This window comes from Aotus nancymaae, unplaced genomic scaffold (genome assembly GCF_030222135.1).
Source record: "Aotus nancymaae isolate 86718 unplaced genomic scaffold, 86718_ANA_hifiasm-v0.15.2.pri h1tg000079l, whole genome shotgun sequence".
Lineage (NCBI taxonomy): Eukaryota > Metazoa > Chordata > Mammalia > Primates > Aotidae > Aotus > Aotus nancymaae.
The window spans coordinates 1431181-1457714 of NW_026988494.1; the positions used below are offsets into that span (position 1 = coordinate 1431181).

At 49.6% G+C, this 26534-nt stretch overlaps 1 protein-coding gene across 1 annotated transcript; it reads right to left on the minus strand.

Annotated features, from left to right (window-relative positions):
• On the minus strand, nt 1-25832 carry EIF4EBP1 (eukaryotic translation initiation factor 4E binding protein 1). The gene is made up of 3 exons (XM_012475988.3): nt 25648-25832; nt 3073-3252; nt 1-471 (listed from the first exon to the last, which is right to left on the minus strand). Exons 1-3 carry the CDS (start codon nt 25790-25792, stop codon nt 440-442), a joined length of 357 nt encoding a protein of 118 aa, XP_012331411.1. The 5' UTR covers nt 25793-25832; the 3' UTR covers nt 1-439.
• Nucleotides 25833-26534: the final 702 nt, after the last annotated feature.

Genomic DNA, 26534 nt, shown 5'->3' on the forward strand with positions numbered 1-26534 from the left:
CCAACTCTCGGCCCTAGGGCGAAGGTGGCTTTTATTTCCTCTCTTGGGGAAGGAGGGGGAAGGGAGCTTGCCCAGGCACATCAACCTAAGGAAGGGGTGGTTGCGCCCCCAGCAGCAAGGGGCTGGAAGAGCCGATCATTCGGAAGGAAGGGCTTGTTCTTGTCCACTTCCTGGCCCTTGGCTGCAGGGTGTGCTGGCTGGCAGGGGTCACTCCCCTTGGGGCGGCAGCTCCCGTATCATGGAGGCACAAGGAGGTATCTGCTGGTGTTCACAAAGAGGAGGGGGCAGGTGCCCTGAGTGAGGGAGAGAGGGCTGGGGTGGCCGACCCCACGCCGACACCTGCCCAGGATGATCACTTTTATAAGGCCTGGCTGGTGGGACTCCTCCCGGGAAGGGCCTGAGGGGCCCCTTGGCAGCGCTCCATGCGATGGCTGGTGCTTTAAATGTCCATCTCAAACTGTGACTCTTCACCTGGGGAGAGAGGGGACAGAGGGCCAGGTCAACAATGGGTGAATGCTTGGTATATGAGGCTGTTCTTTCATTGCTATGAAGAAATACCTGAGGTTGGGTAATTTATAAAGAAAGGAAGTTTTTGTTTTTGTTTTTGTTTTGAGATGGAGTCTCTGTCTCCCAGGCTGGAGCGTAGTGGCCCAATCTCGACTCACTGCAACCTCTGCCTCCTCCTGGGTTCAAGAGATTCTCCTGCCTCAGCCTCCTGAGTAGCTGGAATTACAGGCACCCACCACCACACCCAGCTAATTTTTGTATTTTTAGTAGACACAGGGTTTCACCATGTTGGTCAGGCTGGTCTTGAACTCCTGACCTCAGGTGATCTGCCCACCTTGGCCTCCCTAAGTGCTGGGATTACAGGCATGAGCCACTGCGCCCAGCCAAGAAAAGAGGTTTAACTGGCTCATGGTTCTGCAGGCTGTGCAAGCATGACGCCGGCTTCTGCTTGGCTTCTGGGGAGCCTCAGGGAGCTTTTACTCAGGGTGAAAAGCAAAGCGGGAACAGGCATGTGACATGGAGGAAGCAGGAGCAAGAGAGAGGGTGGGGTGGCACTGCCACACTTTGCAACAACCAGATCTCACGAGAATTCATTCACTATCATGAAGACACCACCAAGTTGTGAGGGATCTGTCCCTATGAACCAAACATGTCCCACCAGGCCCCACCTCCAACACTGGAGATTACAATGTAATATGAGATTTGGGCAGGGACAAATATCCAACCTATATCACTTGGGCTGAATTTTTTGTTCTTTTTGCTTTTTCTTTAGAGACAGGGTCTCACTCTATTGGCCAGGCTGGAGTGCAGTTATGCAGTCATAGCTCACTGTAGGCTTGACCTTCTGGGCTCAAGTGATCCTCCTTCCTCAGCCTCCTGAGTAGCTAGGACTACAGCCATGGACCACCACGCCTGGCTAATTTTAAAATTTTGTGTAGAGCTGGGGTCTCACTTTGTTGCCCAGGCTGGTATTGAACTTCTGGCCTCAAGTATTCCTCCTGCCTCAGTCTCCCAGAGTGCTGAGGTTTTGGGCATGAGCCACTGTGCCTGGCCACCAGTCGATGTTTTAGGGGCCAGGGAGAGCCCCTATTTTTGAAAGTGGATAACTTGTTTAGTTTCACAATTTCACAGCTGGAAGGGAATTAAGCTTGAGACGAATCATGCTGAGTCTCATCTGATTCAGATGAAACTCTGGACTTTGAGCTTTTGAGCTGGGGCTGGAACGTGTTAAGTCTTTGAGGATGGGGGATCAACTAAATATATTTGTATATGAGAAGGACATGAATTTTGGGGGTACAGGGCTGGACTGCTACGGTTTGAGATTCATAATAGAAACTTAATCCCCAATGTAACAGTATTAAGAGGTGGGGCTGTTAAGAGGTAATTGGGTCATGAGGGCTCCGTCCTTATGAATGGATTAACCCATTCCTGGATTAACGGGTTACCACAGGAGTGGGCTAGTTATCACAAGAGTGTAACAAAAAGCCAGCTTGGTTCTCTCTCCTGTACCCCGCTTGCCCTGTGATGCTTTCTGCCATGGTATGATGCAGCAGGAGGCCCTCAACAGAAGCCAAGCAGATGCAGCCACCATGCCCTTGGCCTTCCCAGCCTCTAGAACTGTAAGAAATAAACCACTTTTCTTCATAAATTACCCAGTCTTAGGTATTCGGTTACAGCCAGAAAAAACAGACTAAGACACAGGCAACTCCTGTCTGTCTTGAACTGTGAGGTTCCCAAGATAATTATGAATCATGTCCTGCAGGCCCTGGGGAGATGAATTCAGCTGCTGTCAGCAGGGCAAGCCCAGCTGAGGTTCCTGCTGCTCCCTGTCTGGGCCTGGTGTATGGCCTTCCGGGTGAAGGGTCAGTGGTTTCCAGACTGACTATAGTTGCCCGGAAGTGCTTATGAGAACTCCGACACTCTGCCAAGCCAGTCAGGGTGCCACAAAGAGTGCATTCACTGACACCACCACCAGAGTGGCTGCTCTGATTACTCAGGAGGTGGGGACACCAGGAAGAACCCAGCTACCAAAGGTCAAATCGGCAGAGACAACTGGCTGCATTGTTTTTACCTGTCTTCATAAAGATCCACTAGGGACTAGCGGCCCAACAGGAGGCATCCCGGATGTATTTCTTATCTTGTAGACATGTAATTTCCCAAAGGACAAGTACACTGTGTCTTTGATAACTTGTCTCTTGCACCACAAACATCATGGGTGTGTTCCAAGTGGAAGCGCTTCAGGAACAATTATATAGAGGGGGATGCTTATGAAAGTTGCTGTGTGCAGCCACTGCCATTTCAAACAAGCTCTGCACTAATTACATGACCAAATGGTGCCAGATCATCTTTCCTGAGGTGTGTGGGCCCCTTCCAGGGGGAAAGTTGCTACCAACGAAGAGTTCAACCTCCCCACCCCTACTCTCGCCCTCTGGGCTCTGAGCTGCCCCTTAGAGGGTAGGGCAGAGGCCCTGTTGTTCCTCCTCCCTGGAATTCCTCCCAGTGGACGGACTCCAGGAGCCGAGCCTCATACATTCCCTTTCCCAAGGGCCAAGCCCCGCCACTCACCGCCTGCCCGCTTATCTTCTGGGCTATTTCGCAGGTGGCTCTGGCTGGCTTCCGTGGGGGGCTCATCACTGGCAGGGCTGGTGACCCCAGGAATGGCAGGCAGATCCCTTGGGGGTGTTTTGGTCACAGGTGAGTTCCGACACTCCATCAAGAATTTCCGGTCGTAGATGATCCTGGTACCTAGAAGGGCACAAGAAGGTTGGTGAAGCCACCTGCAACCTCCTGCCTGCTGGTTTTTCCACTTTTTTAAGGTGTGGCTCCAGCATAGGCAGCAGATTCTCCTGAAAAAGCCAGAGGAGGCCAGATGCGATGGCTCACGCCTGTAACCCCAGCACTTTGGGGACTGAGGCTGAGGCGGGCAGGATCACCTGAGGTCAGGAGTTTGGGACCAGTCTGGCCAACATGGTGAAACCCTGTCTCTACTGAAAATACAAAGATTAGCCGGGCATGGTGGCCGGAGCCTGTAATCTCAGTTACTTGGGAGGCTGAGGCAGGAGAATCACTTGAACCTGGGAGGTGGAGGTTGCAGTGAGCCAACTGCGCCACTGCACTCCAGCCTGGGTGACAGAGCAAGACTCTGTCTCAAAAAAAAAAAAAAAAAAGCCAGAGTAGTGAGGCTTATTTGGAGGCCTGGCTGCCACCCAGAACTCTGCTACCTCCAAACGGCCCCGACTCCCCCTTCACATGGAATGATCTGATGGAAGGGGTCTACAGGCCACCCACTGCATCTGTGTCTTCCCAGAGCTCCGTGCACCCTGTGCTCCGTCCCTAAAGTCCCTCAGCTCACCAGGGCTCCGTGTTAATTACTCATGACAATCACATATCATGTTGGAAAAAATGCACTTCTATTCATTTTTCAGTCCTGTCCTTACAGCACTCCCGTGGGATAACCAGAATAGGTATCTTCAGCTGCATTTTACAAATGACCAAACAGAAAATTAAGTGATTCAACCAGACTAGTAAAAATAAGAACTTTTGCTGGGCGTGGTGGTTCATGCCTATAATCCCAGCACTTTGGGAGGCCAAGGTAGGAGGACTGCTTGAGCCCAGGAGCTTGAGACCAGTTTGAACAACTTAGTGAGACCCCCCAACCCCCTGCTTTTTTTTTTTTTTTTTTTGAGATGCAGTTTTGCTCTTGTTGCCCAGGCTGGAGTGCAATGGTGCGATCTTGGCTGACTGCAACCTCTGCCTTGCGGATTCAAGTGATTCTCCTGCCTCAGCCTCCCAAGTAGCTGAGATTACAGGCTCCTGCCACCACGCCTGGCTAATTTTTGTATTTTTAGTGGAGATGGGGTTTCTCCATGTTGGTCAGGCTGGTCTCGAACTCTCAACCTCAGGTGATCTGCTCGCCTTGGCCTCCCAAAGTGCTGGGATTACAGGTGTGAGCCACCATGCCCGGCTGTGAGACCGGTCTCTACGAAAAAGTTAAAATGAGCTGGGCATGATGGTACATGCCTGTAGTCCCAGCTACTTGGGAAGTGGAGGGGGATGGATTGCTTGAGCCCAGGGGGTCCAGGCTGCAGCGAGACCCTAATTCAAAGACAGCCAAAAAAAAAAATGCCTGGGCTTTGCAGGGAAGAGTCAGAGGCAGGAGTGAAGGGTGGGCTCTCCTTGCCCCCAAAGGCTCTCTCCTGCTGAGCCCCTCTCCTCGGCGAGGCCCCAGTGTGTCCTGCCAGTGTGTGACTGTGTCACTGAACTTCCCAGTTGCTCCATAGCCTGCATTCTATTCATTTTCTTCTCAGTCTCCTTTCACAAGTGTTAGTCTTACTTACACTTCTCTAGGGCAGGAGCCTGTCTTATTCGATTATTCACTATCCTCAAACCACAGCCAGGCCCCAGCCCATGTGCAGTTGCCCGAGTGATACCCTATATGCATAAGGGAGTTTTTTCTCCAAACGGCCCCGACTCCCCCTTCACATGGAATGATCCGATGGAAGGGGTCTACAGACCACCCACTGCATCTGTGTCTTCCCAGAGCTCTGTGCACCCTGTGCTCTGTCCCTAAAGCTCCTCAGCTCACCAGGGCTCCGTGTTAATTACTCATGACAATGACACATCACGTTGGAAAAAAATGCACTTCTATTCATTGGTCAGTTCTGTCCGCATGGCAGGTTTTTTTAAAAAAAATTTGCTCGCCGGGCGCAGTGGCTCACGCCTGTAATCCCAGCACTTTGGGAGGCTGAGGCAGGTGGATTACCTGAGGTCAGGAGTTTGAGACCAGCCTGGCCAACATGGTGAAACTCCATCTCTACTAAAATACAAAATTTAGCTGGGCTTGGTGGTAGCACCTGTAACCCCAGCTTCTCAGGAGGCTGAGGCAGGAGAATCACTTGAATCTGGGAGGTGGAGGTTGTAGTGAGCCCAGATCACGCCACTGAACTCCAGCCTGGGCAACAAGAGCAAAACCCTGTCTCAAAAAAAAAAAAATCTTTTAAAATTCACTACTGTACTAACAAGGAAAAGGAGTCTTTTTCTCAAATTAGGGGACCCAAAATCTTTGCAGGCCTACCTGATCTAATAAATAGCAGTGAACAGTGAGGAGGTTATTATAATTTTTTGAGACTGAGTCTCACTCTGTCGCCCAGGCTGGAGTGCAGTGGCGGGATCTTGGCTCACTGCAACCTCTGCCTCCCGGGTTCAAGCAATTCTCCTGCCTCAGCCTCCCAAGTAGCTGGGATTACAGGTGCCTGTTGCCATGCCCGGCTAATTTTTGTATTTTTAGTAGAGATGAGTTTCACCATGCTGGTCAGGCTGATCTTGAATTCCTGATTCACGTGATTCGACTGCCTCGGGCTCCCAAGTGCTGGGATTACAGGCATGAGCCACTGTGCCTGACCCTTATTTTTAAAACAGGGTCTCACTCTGTCGTCCAGGCTGCAGTGCAGTGGCATGATCTCGGTTCACTACAAACTCCACCACCTGGGCTCAAGTGATCCTCCTGCTTCACCCTCCCATGTAGCTGGGTCTAAAGGCCAACACACCTGGCTAATTTTTGTATTTTTAGTAGAGATGGCGTTTTACCATGTTGGCCAGGACTGGTCTTGAACTCCTGGGCTCAAGGGATCCACCTGCCTCAGCCTCCCAAACTGTTGGGATTATAGGCATGAGCCACCGCGCCCGACAAGGAGGTTATTCTTCTTTGGCTCTGATTGTCTTGAAAGCAGCTGTGTGGCACTGATCATCTCCAACACCTTGACTGCATTTGCTGACTGCTCCCTTTTCAACAAAGAGCAGGCTTCAGGCTCAAAGCCTTCAGCGGGCAGTGGAATCTAGTGAGAATGTTAAAACTGTCTGCTGTCATGATTATTTCTTTTTATAGCTACCTTCTCTTTATGGCAAGTGAATCTGGTTTTCCATATATAGTAGTGACAGCAATTCCTTTTAATATTGCTATTTAATATCAATAATATATGATAGATTCTATGATAAAATAATGTAAATTAAGTTCAAAATCTAAAGTGATTAAAGAAATATTAACTCTCTATACAAATGGAATGTAAAGTATGGTAATAATTGTGCAGATGAAATATGAATAACCTAAGTTTTGGAACCATGATTTGAGGACTTCAGGAATGCCCTTCCTTATCAATAACCTTGAAATCTCTCCCTCACTTAGGGGTTATGATGAGTGGCATTCCACCAGATAAGATTCTTTTTTTTTTATTTTGAGAAGGAGTCTTGCTCTGTCGCCCAGGCTGGAGTGCAGTGGCGCCATCTCGGCTCACTGCAACCTCCGCCTCCTGGATTCAAGCAATTCTCCTGCCTCAGCCTCCTGAGTAGCTGTACAGACCTGCATCACCACGCCTGGCTAATTTTGTATTTTTAGTAGAGATGAAGTTTCACTATATTGGCCAGGCTGGTCTCAAACTCCTGACCTCAGGTGAATTGCCTGCCTTGGCCTACCAAAGTGTTGGGATTACAGGCGTGCACCACTGTGCACAGCCGAGATTCATTTCTTATGCTTTATTTTACTTTTGTGATTTTTAATTTTTATGGATCCATAATATTTGTACATTCTGAGATTCATTTCTTGATGCTCAGCACTGGACTCTCTGTAAACTCCTGGAAAGGCATCAATTCCCATCTCGGAGACTGAGCATGAATTCATGAAATGTAGCTCCATGCTGAGGAGGACCTGAGATGCTGAAGGGCGGAGGAATGCAGAGATACCTAAAGAGAAAGTTCACCTGCCGGCTGTGTTCCTCTAGTCTGGCTGTGCCCCCTCCAGGCAGTCACTGGTCTTACTCTCCTGTTCCCTTGCAGGAGAGGCAGCAATGCTGGTTGACAGCCCTGCTGATTGCCTGGGGAACTCCAGCACACGGCTGTTTCATAGGAGGAGGGTTGTAAAGGAAAGAGCCAGGCTGCACTTTGGGCTCTGTTCCCAGCCAGCTGTGTGACCCTATGCATGTTACTCCTTGCACCCCCTGCTTTGGGCCGCTGTCTCCTCATCTGTAAAATAAAGACCCATGCACCTTCTAGGTCTGAGTGCCTATGAACCCAGTAGATTACAAATGGAGAGTGGTGGTGTCCTCTTTTGCAGGGCAGGGGCAGGTGTGAAGGGAGGAAAGGGAAGACCAATTTCTAACTCTCTTTTTAAAAAAGTGACCCAGGCCGGGCACAGTGGCTCACGCTTGTAATCCCAGCACTTTGGGAGGCCAGGGAGAGCGGATCACAGGTCAGGAGATTGAGACCATCCTGGCTAACATGGTGAAAACCTGTCTCTACTGAAAATACAAAAAATTAGCTGGGTGTGGTGGTAGGCGCCTGTAGACCCGGCTACTCTCGAGGCTGAGGCAGGAGAATCGCTTGAACCTGGGAGGCAGAGGTTGCAGCGAGCCGAGATCGCACCACTGCACTCCAGCCTGGGCAAGAGCAAGATTCTGTCTCAAAAAAAAAAAAAAATTATTAAAAAAGTGACCCAGATTTGTTTCGGTTCTAGAGGCCAGATGTGGTATTGCTCTACTCTGCAAGGCTTGGGGCTGTACAATCATCCCCTCCCCAGAGACCCCAGCGTTCAGGCAGCAGGGTGGGGACTCAGTGGACAAGTGGCTGGACATCTTGGCTCCAGATGGGACCACTTTTTTTCTGTTGTTTCTTTTCTTTTTTTTTTTTTTTTTGAGACGGAGTTTCACTCCTGTTACCCAGGCTGGAGTGCAATGGCACGATCTCTGCTCACCGCAACCTCTGCCTCCTGGGTTCAAGCAATTCTCCTGCCTCAGCCTCCCGAGTAGCTGGGACTACAGGCGTGCACCACCATGCCCAGCTAATTTTTGTGTTTTTAGTAGAGACAGGGTTTCACCATGTTGACCAAGGATGGTCTCGATCTCTTGACCTTGTGATCCACTCGCCTGGGCCTCCCAAACTGCTGGGATTATAGGCATGAGCCACCGCGCCTGGCCTTCTGTTATTTCTTAATCTGTGAGACTCAGCAGGAGTCTCCCTGCTTCTTATTTCCCCCCAACTTTGCTTTTTGTTTGTTTGCTTTGAGATGGAGTCTCACTCTGTCACCCAGGCTGGAATGCAGTGGTGTGATCTTGGCTTCCTGCAACCTTGGCCTCCTGGGTTCTAGCAACCCTCCCATCTCAGCCTCCCCAGTAGCTGGGACAATAGGCATGTGCTATCACGCCCGAATAATTTTTATATTTTTTGGTAGAGACGGTTTCGCCATGTTGGCCAGGCTGGTCTTAAACTCTTGACCTCAAGTGATCCACTGGCTTCAGCCTCCTGAAGTGCTGGGGTTACAGGCAGGAGCCACCATGCTTTTTTTTTAATTTTTTTATTGGTTTGTTTACCATAGAGTGAAACCTAAGAGTTAAAGATTAAATAGTCTTAAAGACGAGCCCAGGGGCCAGCAATCATCTGGAGAGCCTCTTTAAAAGTCACCAGCCCCTAGTGATTTTTTAAAAATTGTGGTTAAGTACACATAACATTGACCATCTTAAACATTTTAAGGGTACAGTTCAGTAGTGTTAAATAAATTCTCAGTGCTATGCTACCATCACTGCCCTTCATCTCCAAAACGTTTTCATCATGCAAAACTGAAACCCTACACCCATCAAATAACAACTCCCAGCCGGGTGTGGTGGCTCATGCCTGCAATCCCAGTACTTTGGGAGGCTGAGGCAGGCGGATCACCTGAGGTCAGGAGTTTGAGACCAGCCTGATCAATGTGGTAAAACCCTATCTCTACTAAAAATACAAATATTAGCTGGATGTGGTGGCACATGCCTGTGATCCCAGGTACTTGGAAGGCTGAGGCAGGAGAATTGCTTGAACCTGGGAGGCAGAAGTTGCAGTGAGCCGAGATCACACCATTGCACTCCAGCTTGGGTGACAGAACGAGACTTCATCTCAAAAAAAAAAAAAATTAGCCAGGTATAGTGGTGCATTCCTGCAGTCCCAGCTACTTAGGAGGCTGAGGCAGGAGGATGGCTTGAACCAGAATTCAAGGCTTAAGGGAGCTACAACTGTACCATTGTGCAGTAGCCTGGGAGACAGAACAAGATCTGTCTCTACAAATAAGTAAATAAATACTTTAATTAATTAATTATCATTATTATTATTTTTTGAGACATCATCTTGCTCTGTTGCCCAGGCTGGAGTGTGATCTAGGCTCACTGCAACTTCTGCCTCCTGGGCTCAAGTGATCCTCCCGTCTCAGCCTCCCGAGTAGCAGGGCCTACAGGCATGCGCCACCATGACCAGCTAATTTATTTTTTTATTTTTTGTAGACGAGGTTTTGTCATGCTGCCTTGGTTGGTTTTGAACTTGTGGGCTCAAGCAATTCACCCACCTTGGCCTTCCAAAGTTCTGGGATTACAATAAATAAAGCCACAGAGACACTCCCTTAGGTTTTAGTTTCCTTACTTGTAAAACAAGGGCACTATACTAGGCTCATTCAAACTATTTTGAAAGCACCAGGCATGTGCCATTTATTTTTAGGATCTCCTTGTTGGCAGGTACTCACTGTACAAATAGCACAGTGCTTGGAGGCAGGCATTCTGGGCTCAGACCTGGGCTTGCCGCATACCAGTCCCTGAACTGCAAGCTGCTCTTTCATTCCTCAGCTTAAGAGGGAGGGAATCACAAAATCCAAACCTCAGAGGAGTATCGCGAAGATTAAATAAAATAAAGAACATCAAAGTTCTTTGTATGAGAATACAGTGACACTCACATAATTGCTGTTAAAAAGAAAATCACTTGGGAGAACATATACAACCAAAGAAAGATGTCACAAGCTGGAACAGGGAGCATTTTTTTGGAGGCCAAGGAGCACTGAAGTGCTGCAGGATGAAGGCTTAGTTTTTTCTTTTTTTGAGACAGAGTCTTACTCTGTTGCCCAGGCTGGAGTATAGTGGCTCAATCTTGGCTCACTGCAAACTCCGACTCCCTAGTTCAAGTGATTCTCCTGCTTCAGCCTCCCGAGTAGCTGGGATTACAGGTGTGTGCCACCACGCCCAGCTACTTTTTGTATTTCTAGTAGAGACAGGTTTCACTCTGTTGGCCAGGATGGTCTTGATCTCTTGACCTCGTGATCTGCCCACTTTGGTCTCCCAAAGTGTTGGGATTATAGGCATGGCACTCAGCCAAGGCTTAGAGTTTCAGGTGAGGTGCATACAGCAATCCTGGTTGCCATCCATCATCCCACCTCTGGTCTGTGCTCACAGTCTGACGTGCTAGGTCTTAGTCCTCCTTACAACTGCTCATGGAGGAGCCTCACCTTCCAGAAAAGGAAACTGAGACCCAGAAAGGCTGTCCCCTCACAGCCATCCAGAGTCCAACCTAACCTGCCTTGACTCCAATCCTAAATGCTTTCTACTGTTTAAAATCAGCAAGGCTGGCTAGGTGCAGTGGCTCATGCCTGCAATCACAGTTTTGGGAGGACAAGGAACACGGATTGCTTGAGGCCAGGAGTTTGAGACCAGCCCGGGCAATATAGTGAGACCCCCATTGCTACAAAAAAATTTAAAAAGTAGCCTGTCAAGATGGTGTGCGCCTATGGTCCCAGCTACTCCAGAGGCCGAGGCAGGAGGATCGCTTTAGCCCAGGAGTTCAAGGCTGCAGTGAGCTGAGATCATGCTACTGTACTCCAGCCTGGGTGACAAAGTGAGACCCTGTCTCTACAAAATAAAATAAAATTAGTAAGGCAGACCAGGCTACCAGCCCTTAGCTAACACTCTTGGTTGGAAAAATTAAGAGGTCTTAGACTTCTGGGTGCTTGTCAGAACAGGATGTTCCCTGCCTTGAATGCTTCCCCACAGCCCTCCAGTGCCCATACTCCACAGCTAGACAGGGCTTCTGTAAACTGAGCCGCACATGTCCCTCACTTTCCCCTGGGGTTCCTTTGGCAGAAGCATTCTTCCCCTGGATGGGGGGATGTGAGGCTTAGTGAGAGTATGAGGACGGAATTCCTAGAACTGCTGTTCCCATTCCAGGGAGAGGGACAGCATTTCACAACAGGGCCGGGGTGGGGGAGGTCCTAATGCTTGTGCTCAGTTCCAAGCCAACAGCGAGTGAGCAGAACACCCTGGACAATCTGAACTCCAGGTCTGGGCAGCAGCTCCCTGTTAACCTGGAGGTAAATACACCGACATGCCAGAATTTCTATCTTCCCTCCCTCCTCGCCATAGTCTGGGGAGGAATCGCATGTGTCTGGCTGGCTTTTCTGGCTGGATGGTTTATTTAACAAGCAGGACAGAACTGGCAGAGGGGGAAATCTTGGTGAAAGACGCAGAGCACGCTCAGTCCAAGGCTTTTCTTTACCTCTGCCCCTCAACCACCTACCTCCGCAAAGAGAACCAAGACCCCGACATTTCTCAGGGACCAGGGGTTTATGAAGCTGCTGGATACCAGATAGGGATAATCGGCAGCCTCTCCCTCCGAGGCCCTGGCATGGAGAGAATAAGTCAGTTTCTTTGAAAATTGGCTTCGGGCCGGGCGCAGTGGCTCATGCCTGTAATCTCAGCACTTTGGGAGGCCAATGCAGGTGGATCCTCTGAGGTCAGGAGTTCAAGACCAGCTTGGCCAACATAGTGAAACCCCGTCTCTACTAAAAATACAAAAATTAGCTGGGTGTGGTTGCGCTGCCTGTGGTCCCAGCTACTCAGGAGGCTGAGGCAAGAGAATTGCTTGAACCCAGGAGGCGGAGGTTGCATTGAGCCAAGATTGCGTCACTGCACTGCAGCCCGGGCAACAGAGCCAGACTACGCCTCAAAAAAAAAAAAAAAAGAAAAAAGAAAAAGAAGAGCCGGGTGCAGTGGCTCACACCTGTAATCCTAGCACTTTGGGAGGCCGAGGTGGGTGGATCACCTGAGGTCAGGAGTTCAAGACCAGCCTGGCCATCATGGTGAAACCTTATCTTTAAAAAAAAAAAAATATATATATATATATATATATATATATATATAAAATAAAAAAAGAAAAAGAAGAAAAGAAAAAGAAGAAAAGAAAAAGAAAATTGGCTTCAACAGAGACTTTCAGAACAAAATAGCTGAGCTAATTATTCTGATTGCTAGCCAACCTCCTCCCCTTCCTTTGTCTCCTCCCACACACTTCAAATGCACCCAGTGGTGAAACTGCCTCTGAAATTCATTACCATTAGGGAATGGTCTTCTGAAATGTCTCCCATTACAAACAGCAGTGATTGCTGACCCAGTTGGAAAGGAGAATGGCCCTGTTATGAGCTGAATAGCTGAACAGCATCTCCCCCAAAAACTTTTTTTTCTTGAGATGGGGTCTTGCTCTCTCATCCAGGCTGGAGTGCAGTGGCATGATCTCAGTTGACTGCAGCCTCCGCCTCCCAGGTTCTAGAGATTCTCCTGCTTTAGCCTCCTCCTGGTAGCTGGGATTACAGGCATGAGCCACCATGCCCGGCCTGCCCTCCAAACTCTTATGTTGAAGCCCAACCCCCAGTACCTCAGAATACAACTATATTTGGAGGGATGATTAAATTAAAATGAGTTTGTTAGGGTAGGGCCCCAATCAAATCTGACTGAGGTCATTATGAGAAGAGACTTGGATGCAGACAGAGGAAGGCCCATGTGCAGACACAGGGAGAAGGGGGCCACTTGCAAGTCAAGGAGAAGGGCCTCAGAACCCAACACTGCTGGCACTCTGATCTTGGACTTCCAGCCTCCAGAGCTGGGAGATAATTTTTTTTTTTTTTTGAGACAGAGTCTTGTTCTGTCACCCAGGATGGAGTGCAATGGCACGGTCTTGGCTCACTGCAACCTCTGCCTCCTGGGTTCAAGCTAGTCTCCTGACTCAGCCTCCCAGGTAGCTGGGACTACAGGCACACACCACCATACCCGACTAATCTTTATATTTTTTAGTAGAGATCGATCGGATTTCACTACATTGGCCAGGCTGGTCTCAAACTGCTAACCTTGTGATCCGCCCGCCTCGGCCTCCCAAAGTGCTGGGATTACAGGCACCCAGCCTCATTTTGTTTAAACCATCCAATCTTTGGTATTTTGTTATGGCAGCCACAGTAGACTAACGCAGGCCCACTCTACCCTTGCGTTCAGAAGGGTAGAATAGAGAAATCTGTTTACACCACACACTCACACACACACTCCTTAAGGCAAGAGACTTCCACACTGTTGACCCGACTGCACCCTCTGCTATTCTCATTCTTGTCTGGTTTTGTACTGCTGGGCACAGATACATAAGTCCATTCTATCGCAAGTACTCCAGAAAGTTAAGGATGTTCATATGGGAGTGCTGGGCAGGTGTGGCAGGTGTGGGCTCCTCTGAGGCGTGTTCCCAAAGCCTGGCCTGCAGGACACTTGCGGGGGAAGAGGAGATGGTTTGGGTGGCGGCTTGCAGTGAAGGCACGACAAAGAGAGGAATATATTGCTTAGCGGTCCAGCATCATGGCCACCTGTGTGCTTTGCTTTTTTGTTTTTCTTTCTGAGACAGGGTCTCACTCTGTCACACAGGCTGGAGTGCAATGGCGTGATCATAGCTTACTGTAACCTCAAATTCCTGGGCTCCAGCGATCCTCCTGCCTCAGCTTCCCAAGTAGCTAGGACTACAGGTACATGCCACTACACCTGGCTAGTTTGTAAATTTTTTTGTAAAGACAGGGTCTCACTATGTTGGCCAAGTTGGTCTCGAACTCCTGGCCTCAAGCAATCCACTCACCTTGGCCTCACAGTGCCGAGATTACAGGCATGAGCTACTGTACCCGATCCTGTATGGTTTGCTTTGTGGAGCTGAATGTAAGGCCTTGAAGACAGAGTATGGGATCTATGAGTCAGTACCTTCAGGAAGATGTCCTTTCTTCTTAAACTAACCCTGATTCACAGGGTTGTGATGCCAGTCAGCTTACACACCTGTTCCTGGCTGTGCTGGCCACACATTAGGACGGGCAGCAAGTTCCCTCCAAGGCCCATTCTTTGAGGTCTGGCTCTTGTGGAAGATTATTCGAAAATGTGGCTCCTACAACTCCTCCATTCCTGTTTGTGCGTGTAACTTCTTTCTTTAAAAGGCATGTATTTCCTGCCAGGCGTGGTGGCTCAGACCTGTAATCCCAGTGCTTTGAGAGGCCAAGGCAGGCAGATCACCTGAGGTTAGAAGTTCAAGACCAGCCTGGCCAACATGGTGAGACCCCATCTCTACTAAAAATACAAAAATTAGCCAGGCATGGTGGCAGGCACTTGTAGTCCCAGCTACTTGGGAGGTTGAAGCAAGAGAAGCACTTGAACGTGGGAGGTGGAGGTTGTATTTAGCTGAGATCATGCCACTGCACTCTGGCCTGGGGGACAGAGTGAGACTCTGTCTTAAACAAACAGACAAATAAAAAAGGCCAGTCATGGTGGCTCACATCTGTAATCCCAGCACTTTGGGAGGCTAAGGCGGGTGGGTCACCTGAGCTCAGGAGTTCAAGACCAGCATGGGCAATGCAGTAAAACCCTGTCTCTACTAAAAATACACAAATTAGCCAGCTGGACCCAGTGGCTCATACCTGTAATCCCAGCACTTTGGGAGGCTGCAACGGACAAATCAGACCAATGGATCAATCCCTGATCCATCAGACCAGCCTGGCCAACATGGTAAAACCCCATCTCTACTAAAAATTCAAAAAAATTAGCCAGGTGTGGTGGTGGGCACTGGTACTCCCAGCTACTGGGAGGCTAAGGCAGAGAATCGCTTGAACCCAGGAGGCGGAGGTTGTAGTGAGCCAAGATCGTGCCACTGTACTCCATCCTGGTGACACAGTGAGACTCCTCTTAAAAAAAAAAAAATTAGCTGGGCATGGTGGTGCAGGCTTGTAATCCCAACTACTTGGGAGGCTGAGGCAAAGGAATCGCCTGAACCCAGAAGGCAGAGGTTTCCGTGAGCCGACATCCGGCCACGACACTCCAGACTAGGCGACAGAGGAAGACTCCATCTCAAAAAAAAGGCATTTACTTCCTGTTTCCCTGAATCTGGGCTGGCCCTGTGACTTGCTTTGACTGACAGAATACTTGGTAAGTGATGTTATGGGACTTCTGAGCCTAGGCCTTAAGTGGCCTTGGAAACTACCATGTAAATAGAACTGAAGCTAGACTACTGAGTGATCAGAATGTTGAGAGACCAAGAGGATAGAGTGGACTCCCAGGTTTCTGGCTGTTCCCAGCAGTGGCCCAGATATGTGGATAAGACCATCTTGGAGCTTCCACCCCGGGACAATCCAGCTGTCAACTGTATGCAGCCACATGAGTAAGCTCAGGCAAGATCTGCAAAGAACCCAACCAGCCCAAAGGATGGAGAGAAATGACAAATTGCTGCTGCTTAGTTACTGTTTGGGGATGGCTTGTTACACAGCAATAGCTAACTGATACAACCATTTTCACGAAGTGTCCCTGGGCAGCTAAGAAACCCTGATCCTCTGGGCCTAGTATCTGAGCTCTCTTCATGAGCTTTCATGGGTATAATAGTTAGATTATAAGGAGCCCTTTGCCGTCCATGCCCTTGAGCACCCAAATGCCAGTGGGCAGAAGTTATCTACTCTTGTCTTGTCAGCAATGCTGGATGCAAACAGATAAATAAAGATCATTAGTCCCAGTGTCTGAGACCCTGGCCCCAATACTGATTTGTTCAGTATGAGAAAAAGTCACCAGGTACATTGGCTCACATCTGTAATCCCAATGCTTTGTGAGGTTGAGGCTGGAGGATTGCTTGAGGCCAGGAGTTCAAGACCAGCTTGGGCAACAAAGAGAGATCTCATCTCTACAAAAAATAAAAATTAGCCAGGTGTGGTAGCTTGTGCATGTGGTCCCAGCTACCCAGGAAGTTGAGGCAGGAAGATTGCTTGAGCCCAGGAGCTCAAAGTTATAGAGTTGTGATCGTGCCACTGCACACCAGCCCATAGGCACTCCAGCCTGGGCCACAGAGGGGAGACCCTATCTGTAAAAAGTTAAAAAAGAAAAGAAAAGAAAAGAATGAAAATAAAATAAAAAGTAATATCCACTCCCTGTTCAGTAATATTGGGAAAAGTAATATCATCAATACTGTTATCTGTAATACAAATGTTTCTTGACTTACACTGAAGTATGTCCCAATAAATCCAGCATATGTAGAAAATATCTTAAGCCAAAAATGCATTTAGGGCCAGGTGCGGTGGCTCATGCCTATAACCCTAGCACTTTGGGAGGCTGAGGCGGGCAGATCATTTGAGGTCAGGAGTTCAAGATCAGCCTGGCCAACATGGTGAAAACCCACCTATGCTAAAAATACAAAATTAGCCGGGTGTGGTGGTGCATGCCTGTAATCTCAGCTATTCGGGAAGCTGAGGCAGGAGAATCGCTTGAACCTGGGAGGTGGAGGTTGCAGTGAGCAGAGATGGCATCACTGCACTCCAGCTTGGGACAGAATGAGACTCTGTCTCAAAAAAAAATAAATAAATAAAGCATTTAGTATACCTAACCTACTGAACATCATAGCCTAGCCTTCCCTACCTTAAATGTGCTCAGAACACTTACATTAGCCTGCAGTTGGGCAAAATCATCTAGCAACACAGCACATTAGACTCTAGTCTTGCACCACACATAAAATACAATAACACTGGCCAGGCGAGGTGGCTCATGCCTGTAATCCCAGCACTTTGGGAGGCTGAGGCAGATCACCTGAGGTCAGGAGTTTGAGACCGGCCTGACCAACATGGAGAAACCCTGTCTCTACAAAATTAGCCAGGAGTGGTGGCACATGGCTGTAATCCCAGCTATTTGGGAGGCTGAGGCAGAAGAATTGCTTGAACCTGGGAGGTAAAGGTTGTGGTGATTGTGCCATTGCACTCCAGCCTGGGCAACAAGAGTGAAACTCCATCTCAAAAAAAAAAAAATATGCTAACACTAACAATAGCCGATGAGGTTAAAAAAAAGAAAAAGAAATCTCAAAATGTTTTAAGGAAGTTAACGGACTTTACTGGGCCTCATTCAAAGCCATCCAGGGCCACACGTGGCCCGAGGGCCTCAGGTTGGACAAGCTTGTGATTGGCCGTTTGTCCTCACGTTTGCAGGGCTGAATGGGAGCTGCAGCTCACTGTCCCTGCTGAGCGTCTCAAGGGTATATACCTCATATTGCTGGCCCAGAAACAGATCAAAATTCAAAATTCAATGTACAATTTCTAGGCTGGATGTGGTGGTGCACACTTCTAGCCCCAGCTACTTGGGAGGCTGAGGTGGGAGGACTGCTTGAGCCTGAGAGGCAGAGGTTGCGGTGAGCTGAGATCATGCCACTGCACTCTAGCATGGGTAACAGAATGAGAGTCTTGTCTCAAAAACAATTTTAAAAAGTACAGTTTCTACTGAATGCATATCACTTTCATACCATTGTAAAGCCAAAAATTGTAGTCAAACCGTCATAAGCGGGGACCATCTGTATGAGGATAAGTAGGAAGGTGCAGAGAAAGTTATTCTCTGGCTGGTCCAGTGGCTCATGCCTGTAATCCCAGTGCTTTGGGAGGCTGAGGTGGTGGATCACTTGAGTCCAGGAGTTCCAGACGAGCCTGGGCAACATGGCAAAACTCTGTCTCTACTAAAAATTTAAAGATTAGCCAGGCGTGGCAGCGTGTGCTTATAATCCCAGCTACTGGGCAGGCTCAGGCAAGAGAATCACCTGAGCTCAGGGGATCAAGACTGCAGTGAGCCATGATCATGCCACTGCACTCCAACTTGCAACAGAGTAAGACCTTGTCTCAAAAAACAAACAAAAAAACAGACAACCACAACATCAAAACAGAGAAAGTTCATTTCTGCCCCTGGGACATTCTGAGATAAACACTTATACCCTGCAACTGAAAGGACAGAAAAGGAAATTTAAACATCATCATTAAGCCAGTGGAGACCCAGGCCTGATGGTAAGAAAACTAGGCCATCCTGAGAGGAACTTTCATTCTAGCCGTCTTTCCAACTCTTCACTTTCCAAATACTGGACCTGGCATTAGGTCATGTGGATACAAAGATGAGTAAGACTGCCTGAAAAGATTTCCTGGCTAACCTAGGGAACAAACACGTAAACAAACACATGTGATTCATTCGCTGTGAATCATAATGAAGAGAGACCCCAGGCATGGGTCTAAGTCAGACCAGAAAGAAACAGGTTTTTCATGGGTTTGTTGGCACAGGCAAGAATTTATGTGCATATAAGTGAACATTTTTATTTAAAAACTCACCTAAGAAAGCAATGTTCCTTTTTTTCAGTATTGCTGTGCCTTCTCAGGTCAGCAATTGGCGGTGGCACCTGCCAATAATCCCAGAACTTTGGGAGGCCAAGGCGGGTGGATTAGCTCCCGAGTTTGAGACCAGTGTGGGCAACATGGCGAAACCCCATCTCTACCAAAATACAAAATTAGCAAATACAAAAAAATACAAAATACAAAATACAAAAATTAGCCGGGCATGGGAGTGCATGCCCGTAGTCCCAGCTACTTGGGAGGCTGAGATGGGAGGATCGCTTGAGCCCGGGAGGTCGAGGCTGCTACTGCACTCCAGCCTGACTGACAAAGCAAGACCCTGTCTCAAAAACCAAACCAAAACCAAAACAAAAAAAAAAAACAGAAAATGTTGCCGTGCCTTCCTAACTCATCTTCCAGAACATTGAAATAAAGGTCCATATGAGAAAATGCCTCACTACTTTATGCCAATGGATAAATATGGCACTGCTCTGCCGACTTTTTCCCAAAACCTGGTAATTGAAGGACTTTTTTTGCTCTTTTAGGAAGAAAAATAAAAATCAAACTCTCCCTTTTTTTTTTTTTTTTTTTGAGACAAAATTTCACTCTTGTCATCCAGGCTGGAGTACAATGGCATGATCTCGACTCACTGCAACATCCGCCTGCCATGTCCAAGTGATTCTCGTGCCTCAGCCTCCTGAGTAGGTGGGATTACAGACTCCCACCACCAGGCCTGCCTATTTATTTTTTTTTTTTATTTTTTTTTTTTTAGTAGAGACAGGGTTTCACCATGTTGGCCAAGGTGGTCTCAAACTCCTGATCTCAGGTGATCTGTCTGCCTCAGCTTCCTAAAGTGCTGGGATTACAGGTATAAACCACCATACCTGGCCTCTCCTTTCAAATAATAAAGAATTAGAGGGCCAGGCATGGTGGCTCATGGCTATAGTCTAGCACTTTGGGAGGCTGAACTGCTTTGAACCCAGGAGGCAGAGGTTGCAATGAGCCAAGATCAGGCCATTAAAGACTGGGCGTGGTGGCTCACGCCTATAATCCCAACACTTTGGGAGGCTGAGGTAGGCATATCATTAGTCAGGAGATTGAGATCATTCTGGCCAACATGGTGAAATCCCGTCTTTACTAAAATACAAAAAATTAGCCGGGCGTGGTGGCACACACGCCTGTAGTCCCAGCTACTTGGGAGGTGGAGGCAGGGGAATAGCTTGAACCTGGGAAGTGGAGGTTGCAGTGAGCCAAGATCGTGCCACTACACTCCAGCCTGGCAACAGAGCAAGACTCCATCTCAAAAAAAAACACAAAGCAAAACAAGATCACAGCATTGTACTCCAGCCTGGGTGACAGAACAAGATTCTGTCTCAAAAAATAAAAATAAAAACAAAAACAAAAACAAGGAGCCTGGCCAGATGTGGTGGCTTATACTTGCAATCCCAGCACTTTGGGAGGTTGAGGTGGGTGGATCACTTAAGACCAGGAGCTTGAGACAAAGCTTGCCAACATGGTGAAACCCCGTCTCTACTAAAAATACAAAAATTTAGCCGGGTGTTTGGTCCCAGCTACTTGGGAGGCCAAGGCAGGAGAATTGCTTGAACCCAGGAGGCAGATGCTGCAGTGTGTCGAGATAGTGCCACTGCACTCCAAACTCGGTGACAGAACAAGACTCTGCCTCAAAAATAAAATAAAATAGGCTGGGCGGGGTGGCTCATGCCTGTAATCCCAGCACTTTGGGAGGCTGAGGTGGGTGGATCACAAGGTCAGGAGTTCGAGACCAGCCTGACCAACATGGAGAAACCCTGTCTCTACTAAAAATGTAAAACATTAGCTGGTCATGGTTGTGTGCATCTGCAATCCCAGCTACTCAGGAGGCTGAGGCAGGAGAATTGCTTGAACCCAGGAGGTGGAGGTTGCAGTGAGCTGAAATTGTACCGTTGTACTCTAGCCTGGGCAACAGAGCAAGACTCTGTCTCGAGGAAAAAAAAAAATTATCTGGGCATGGTGGTATGTGCCGGTCATCCTAGCTACCCAGGAGGCTGAGGCAGGAGAATCGACCTGAACCTTGGAAGTGGAGGCTGCAGTGAGCTGAGATCATGCCACTGCACTCTAGCCTGGGCAACAGAGTGAGACTCTGCCTCTAAAATAAAATAGTAAGGCTGGAGACGGTGACTCACGCCTGTAATCCCAAAACTTTGGGAGGCCGAGGAGGGTGGATCACCTGAGGTCAGGAGTTGGAGACCAGCCGGACTAACATGGTAAAACCCTGTCTCTAATAAAAATACAAAAAGTAGCTGGGTGTGGTGTATATGCCTGTAATCCCACCTAGACAGGAGGCTGAGGCAGGAGAATCATTTGAACCCAGGAGGCACAGGTTGCAGTGACCAAGATTGTGGCACTGCACTCCAGCCTGGGCAACAAGAGTAAAACTCCATCTAAAAATAAACAAACAACAACAAAAAAACAAGGAGTCTGAGCATTGGAGGGAGTTTGGGATGCTCTACACCAGGAACCCCCCACCAAATGTTTAATTAGGGACACAGTGTGGAATGCTGTGGAATGCTTCCAACACTTAAAAAAATTTTACTTACGGCCGGGCGCGGTGGCTCACGCCTATAATCCCAGCACTCTGGGAGGCCGAGGCAGGTGGATCACGAGGTCAAGAGATCGAGACCATCCTGGCCAACAAGATGAAACCCCGTCTCTACTAAAAATACAAAAATTAGCTGGGCGTGGTGGCGCGAGCCTGTAGTCCCAGCTACTCGGGAGGCTGAGGTGGGAGAATTGCTTGAACCCAGGAGGCAGAGGTTGCAGTGAGCCAAGATCGCGCCATTGCATTCCAGTCTGGGTAACAAGAGCGAAACTCCGTCTCAAAAAAAAAAAACAATTTTACTTATTTAATTTATACAGACAGAGTCTCACTATGTTACTCAGGTCTCAAACTCCTGGCCTCAAGTAATGTTCCTGCTTCAGCCTTCCTAGCAGCTGGGATTACGGGAGCGAGCCACTGCACCCAGCTCCTTGAAACACTTTAAAAGGAAGCTCAGGTCAATGTGAGAAGAGGGCCCATTGTTTCTCCCTCACTGCATTAATGTCCAAACTCTTTTAACCGATCCTTAATAATAACTTCTTCCCTCTATGTGACTAAGGCCTCAGGACACAGGCTGTGCTGTGGCTTCGGTGCCCAGTCTACGTCCCCCTCTTCCCAGCACTGTTTCATGTCCAAAGACCTGGGAGCTGTTCCAAGGTAAGCTTCCTGGGCACAGACCTTGTTTGCTTAACCAAACAGGGTGCCATTAACACCTGCAGCCCTACCTGCTCACCTCTGATTCACCTTATCCAGGCACAGGTCTTAGGCCGGACTGCCATCCAAGCCTGTTTGTAGGCTTCAGAGGCAAAGAGCTGGGAATGTGGAGATTGATAGGGGAAGATTTCTTTCTGACCCACTCAAAGGTTCTGCTGGCTAATGGGCAGTTTATGGTATTGCTTGGTATTTCCAAGACTCCACAGACTCAAATATTCATACATGACACTCCCTTTGGCAAAATTCTCTTAAGTACTCCAGACAGCTAACCTCAGAGCAGGGCCTCAGTGTGCAAATGGTTAATGACCATGGAAAGCAAACTGGAGGCCAGGTGAGGTGACTCATGCCTGTAATTCCAGCAGTTTGGGAGGTCCAGGTGGGAGGACTGCTTGAGCCCAGGAGTTTGAGACCAGCCTGAGCAACACAGAGAGATCCCACCTCTACAAAAAAATTAAAAAATTAGCAGGGCATGATGGCATGTGCCAATAGTCCTAGCCACTTGCAAGGTTGAGGCAGGAGGATCACTTGAGCCCAGGAGTCTAAGACTGCAATGAGCTATGATCATGCCACTGTACTCTAGCCTGGGTGACAGGGTAAGACCTTATCTCAGGTTTAAAAAAAAAAAAAAACGGAAAGCAAACTGGAGTTATAGGAATGAGGACAGTTCAACCCAACTCCTACTTCTTTCCCTCCAGGGACAATCACTTGAGGGCTATTCCCAGCAGGAATGACTGGTGGGCATTTACTCCATTGGTTATTCCTGAGAAGCTGACAGTCCCTCTAAGTCAGCAGGTGCAGACACTCTATCAAAAGCCTGGCTTTCCACATCATGATTTAGAGACGGATGCTGAACCCAACTTCAAAATTTATCTCATATGGAACCATCTTTTTTTTTCCAGACTCCAGAGATCTGAAAAGTAAGGGAAGTTATGTTCCACTAATTCCTGAGTACTCAGAGTGTGGTATGTGCACCAATCACTGAGAGCAAGTTAGAAGTGCTGACTCTAGGCTGGGCATGGTGACTCACGCCTGTAATCCCAGCACTTTGGGAGGCCGAGGCGGGCAGATCACTTGAGGTCAGGAGTTGGAGACCAGCCTGCCCAACATGGTGAAACCACCTGTCTCTACCAAAAAATACAAAAATTAGTCGGCTGTGGGTGGCATGTGCCTGTTGTCCCAGGTATCACGGAGGCTGAGGTGGGAGGATCGCTTAAACCCAGGAGGTGGAGGTTGCTGTGAGCCAAGATCGCACCACTGCATTCCAGCCTGGGCAACAGAGGAGAAATTTTTGTCTCAAAAAAAAAAAAAAAAGAAAAGAAATGCTGAATCTAGTCTCCACCCCCACCTACAGAATCAGAATATGCCTTAAATGAAGACCCCAGTTATCCTCATGCACCTGGAAGAATGAGAGGCAGTATTCTGCTCTGGAGCCAAAGGGTCCCAGGATGTGACCATTTCAGCTTCTCTGCCCTGGCAGAAGTGGTGGGCTTTGGAGGAAGAGTCCACACCTTGGCTGATCGAGGCTGACCAGGCTTGCTCGACTTTAGTAGAAGTAAGCCGGATTTCCCTGGCTTAGGGACTGTGAGCTGTACCTGCTCCACAGGACGCCCCAAAGAGTGAGCTGGCTTTAGGTTCCTGGCACTGCTAGCTTCTTCCAGTAATCTCAGAAACATATGCTATGCCCCAATGCAGAAGCCCCTTCTCCCCTCCCGCTACTGCTAAAGACCTTCAAAGGGAGTGGGATTTGCTGTGGTCTGTCAGCCCCCTGACCACTCCCCACTTCCCAATCCAAAGTGAAAAGTGGATTCAAGTTCCTATATTTTACATTTATTATTTATTTTAGAGATAAGGTCTGCAGTGCTCAATCATAGCTCACTACAGCCTCCAACTCCTGGACTCAAGCGATCCTCTGGCCTCAGCCTCTGGAGTAGCTAGGACAACATTCTTTTTGTTGTTGTTTGTTTTTTGTAGAGATGGAGTCTCACTATGTTGCCCAGGCTGGTCTTGAACTCCTGGCCTCAAGCAATTCTCCTGCCTTGGCTCCCCAAAATGCTGGGATTACAGGCATGAATCTTGGTACCTCGGCCAGAAGTGCCTATAAACAGTATCCCTGGCTTCCAATTTGACCCAACAATCCAGCAACAAAGGGTGCAAAAAGGGGCTCCCTGCGCCTTCAGGCCAGCGTCAGGGCCCACCCTGAACAAATCCAGCAGACACTTACCCCCTCAGTTGAAAGAACTCCAAAAGTGTCAGGAATTGGCCTGGTAGACTATTGTGACAGAGACAAAGGAGAACAGCATGGACTACAAGGGAAAGAGGATGAGTCGGGAGTGGCAACAAGAGCCCCCGCGAGCTTCTCCTTGGATCGTTTCTAACAGAAGAGGAAGCATTCCTCCCTTCTCTGCCTGGTTGCTATTTCTTGTCCGATCTGGGAAAACGGTGTGACAATGGGCAACAGACACGTGTTCCAGCTCTGAGGCCTCAGTGCCGGGTTCTGTACAACAAGGCGGCAGAGTTGGACAAGATCCCTAACCGTTCTAACAGTGTATGTTTTGGATCAAACGGCAGAGGACCTCGGATCCGGCAGTGCCTGCTGCCGGTGGGACAGAATCTGCCCGAGAAAATAAGCATATGGCCCCCACCGCCTCCGAGCCAAGCGCCGGGATCTGTCGCGTTTTCCAGTAGTTTGGAAAGCAGCGTGGGGGAGGATAGAGGGAGAGGAGCAAAAGGAGTGGGGGCAGTGCGAGGATAGGATGGGACGGGAGTGGTGAGCCACGAGGATGTATTTCATCATGCAAACAGGAGCGTAGGTTTCATCAGCGCCTGTGCGCTGGGGCTCCGGGGCTGGGAGGGAATGCCAGGTTCCTGAGGGCAGCCCAAGGCTATCCACCCCACCCGTGCCAGCTCAGCTTCCTCTTCCTCATCCTCTCCCAGGGAGGTCACACGGTGCCGCCTCCTCCTCCCCTCGGACAGAAGAACGTGCTTTTCTGCACAGCCCGGCCCGTGGCGCCAGGCCCCTCCGCGGAGATCCCACTCGCATAAATGGGGAACGTGCCACAGGTGCCCGGGAGGCGCTGCTGGAGCAGGGGAGCACCCCTAGACCCAAACCTCCGTCAGAGCGCGAGTGTCCAACGCAAAACTAGGGGTGCCTCGGGAAAAAAACAGGACCCTGTAGGAATCATTTATCCCAACAGATAAATAATAAACTTATCCCAACTCATCCCATAAAAACACCAGGCCGGGCCTTTCCTGAATCGTGGGCCACACTAACCCCGCCCTATCCCGCCTGGGGAGCGCCCCCAACATCCACAAGGGGCAGCACAGCTCGGCATGTGGCAGTCCTGGAGGCGTGCTTGTTAATTAGGTGTCAGCTGTCTGACACCTAACAGAAAGAAACGAACGGGTCAGTTTGCAGCTCGGGTCTGGACGACGCACTCGGAGGGCAGCCAGGCGGCCACTCCCATGACCCTCGCTGTCTCCCCGACGCCCCTTCTCCGTTCTTTCCAGCCACGGCGCCCTTGAGCCTAGACACCCGGTCCGATCCGCGATTCCCAATCCTCCCGCCCGCCCGGGAGCCGGCACGCGGCGTCTCCGAGCCCACGCCTACCTCCCGGGGTGGTGCTGAAGAGCGTGCCGCCGGGGGTCGTGCTGTAGTCCCCGGGCGGGAGCTGCACGCCGTCGCCGAGCACCACCCGGCGAGTGGCGGGGATGGCCCGGCTTGGGGTCTGGCTGCAGCTGCTGCCCCCGGACATGGTCTCCTGTGCGCTGCACCCGCGAACCTCTCCCTGCCCTCCCGCGCCTGCAGCCTCGCTCCGCCTCGCCCCGGCCCGCCCCGCCCCAGGACGCCCCTTCCGCCTCTCCAGACCCACGCCCCTGGGATTTGTAGTCCGCGCCGCAGCCCCACCCAGCTCCAGGCCGCTGCTTGCACGTGGGTTCTCCCACCGCCCCGCGAGCCAAGCCCGCCTGCTCACGGGCCCCTCAGCACCGCCCCCCAGCGACTGCTCCTCCGCTCTCGGGTCCCTTGGCGCCACTCTGGCAGGGACCCGGGTGGGGTGGCGGTCGGGATAGCTCGCCTATGTTAATCCTTGGCTGGGTTGGGGGCGGCGACTCAGGACAGCGCGGAGATCCCACTGCAGGAAGGCCCGGTTTCTGCATTAAGACTTCAGGCTCGGTGTACCCTTCGGCACCCCCTGTTTGTTGCCTCAGTTCCTCAGATGAGAAAGTGGGATTGACTGGTCACACTCACCCCACCTCAATTTCTTGACCTTGATGGGGGTGGGTGTGGAGGAACTAACAATTCCGTTCCTGGCCTTTAGAGAGGAAGAGAAGGGGTGGGAGGAGAAGTGAACCAACCAGCAGCGTCCTGGGAGCTACAATTAGAGTTGTGGGCGGAGGGGAGAGGGGACGAGTAGGGGAGGAATAATAGTTTGTCAAAGAGGTTTCCGGATAGCCCCTGAATTGGGTCCAATGCCCATCCCACTGCCTGAGGTTTAG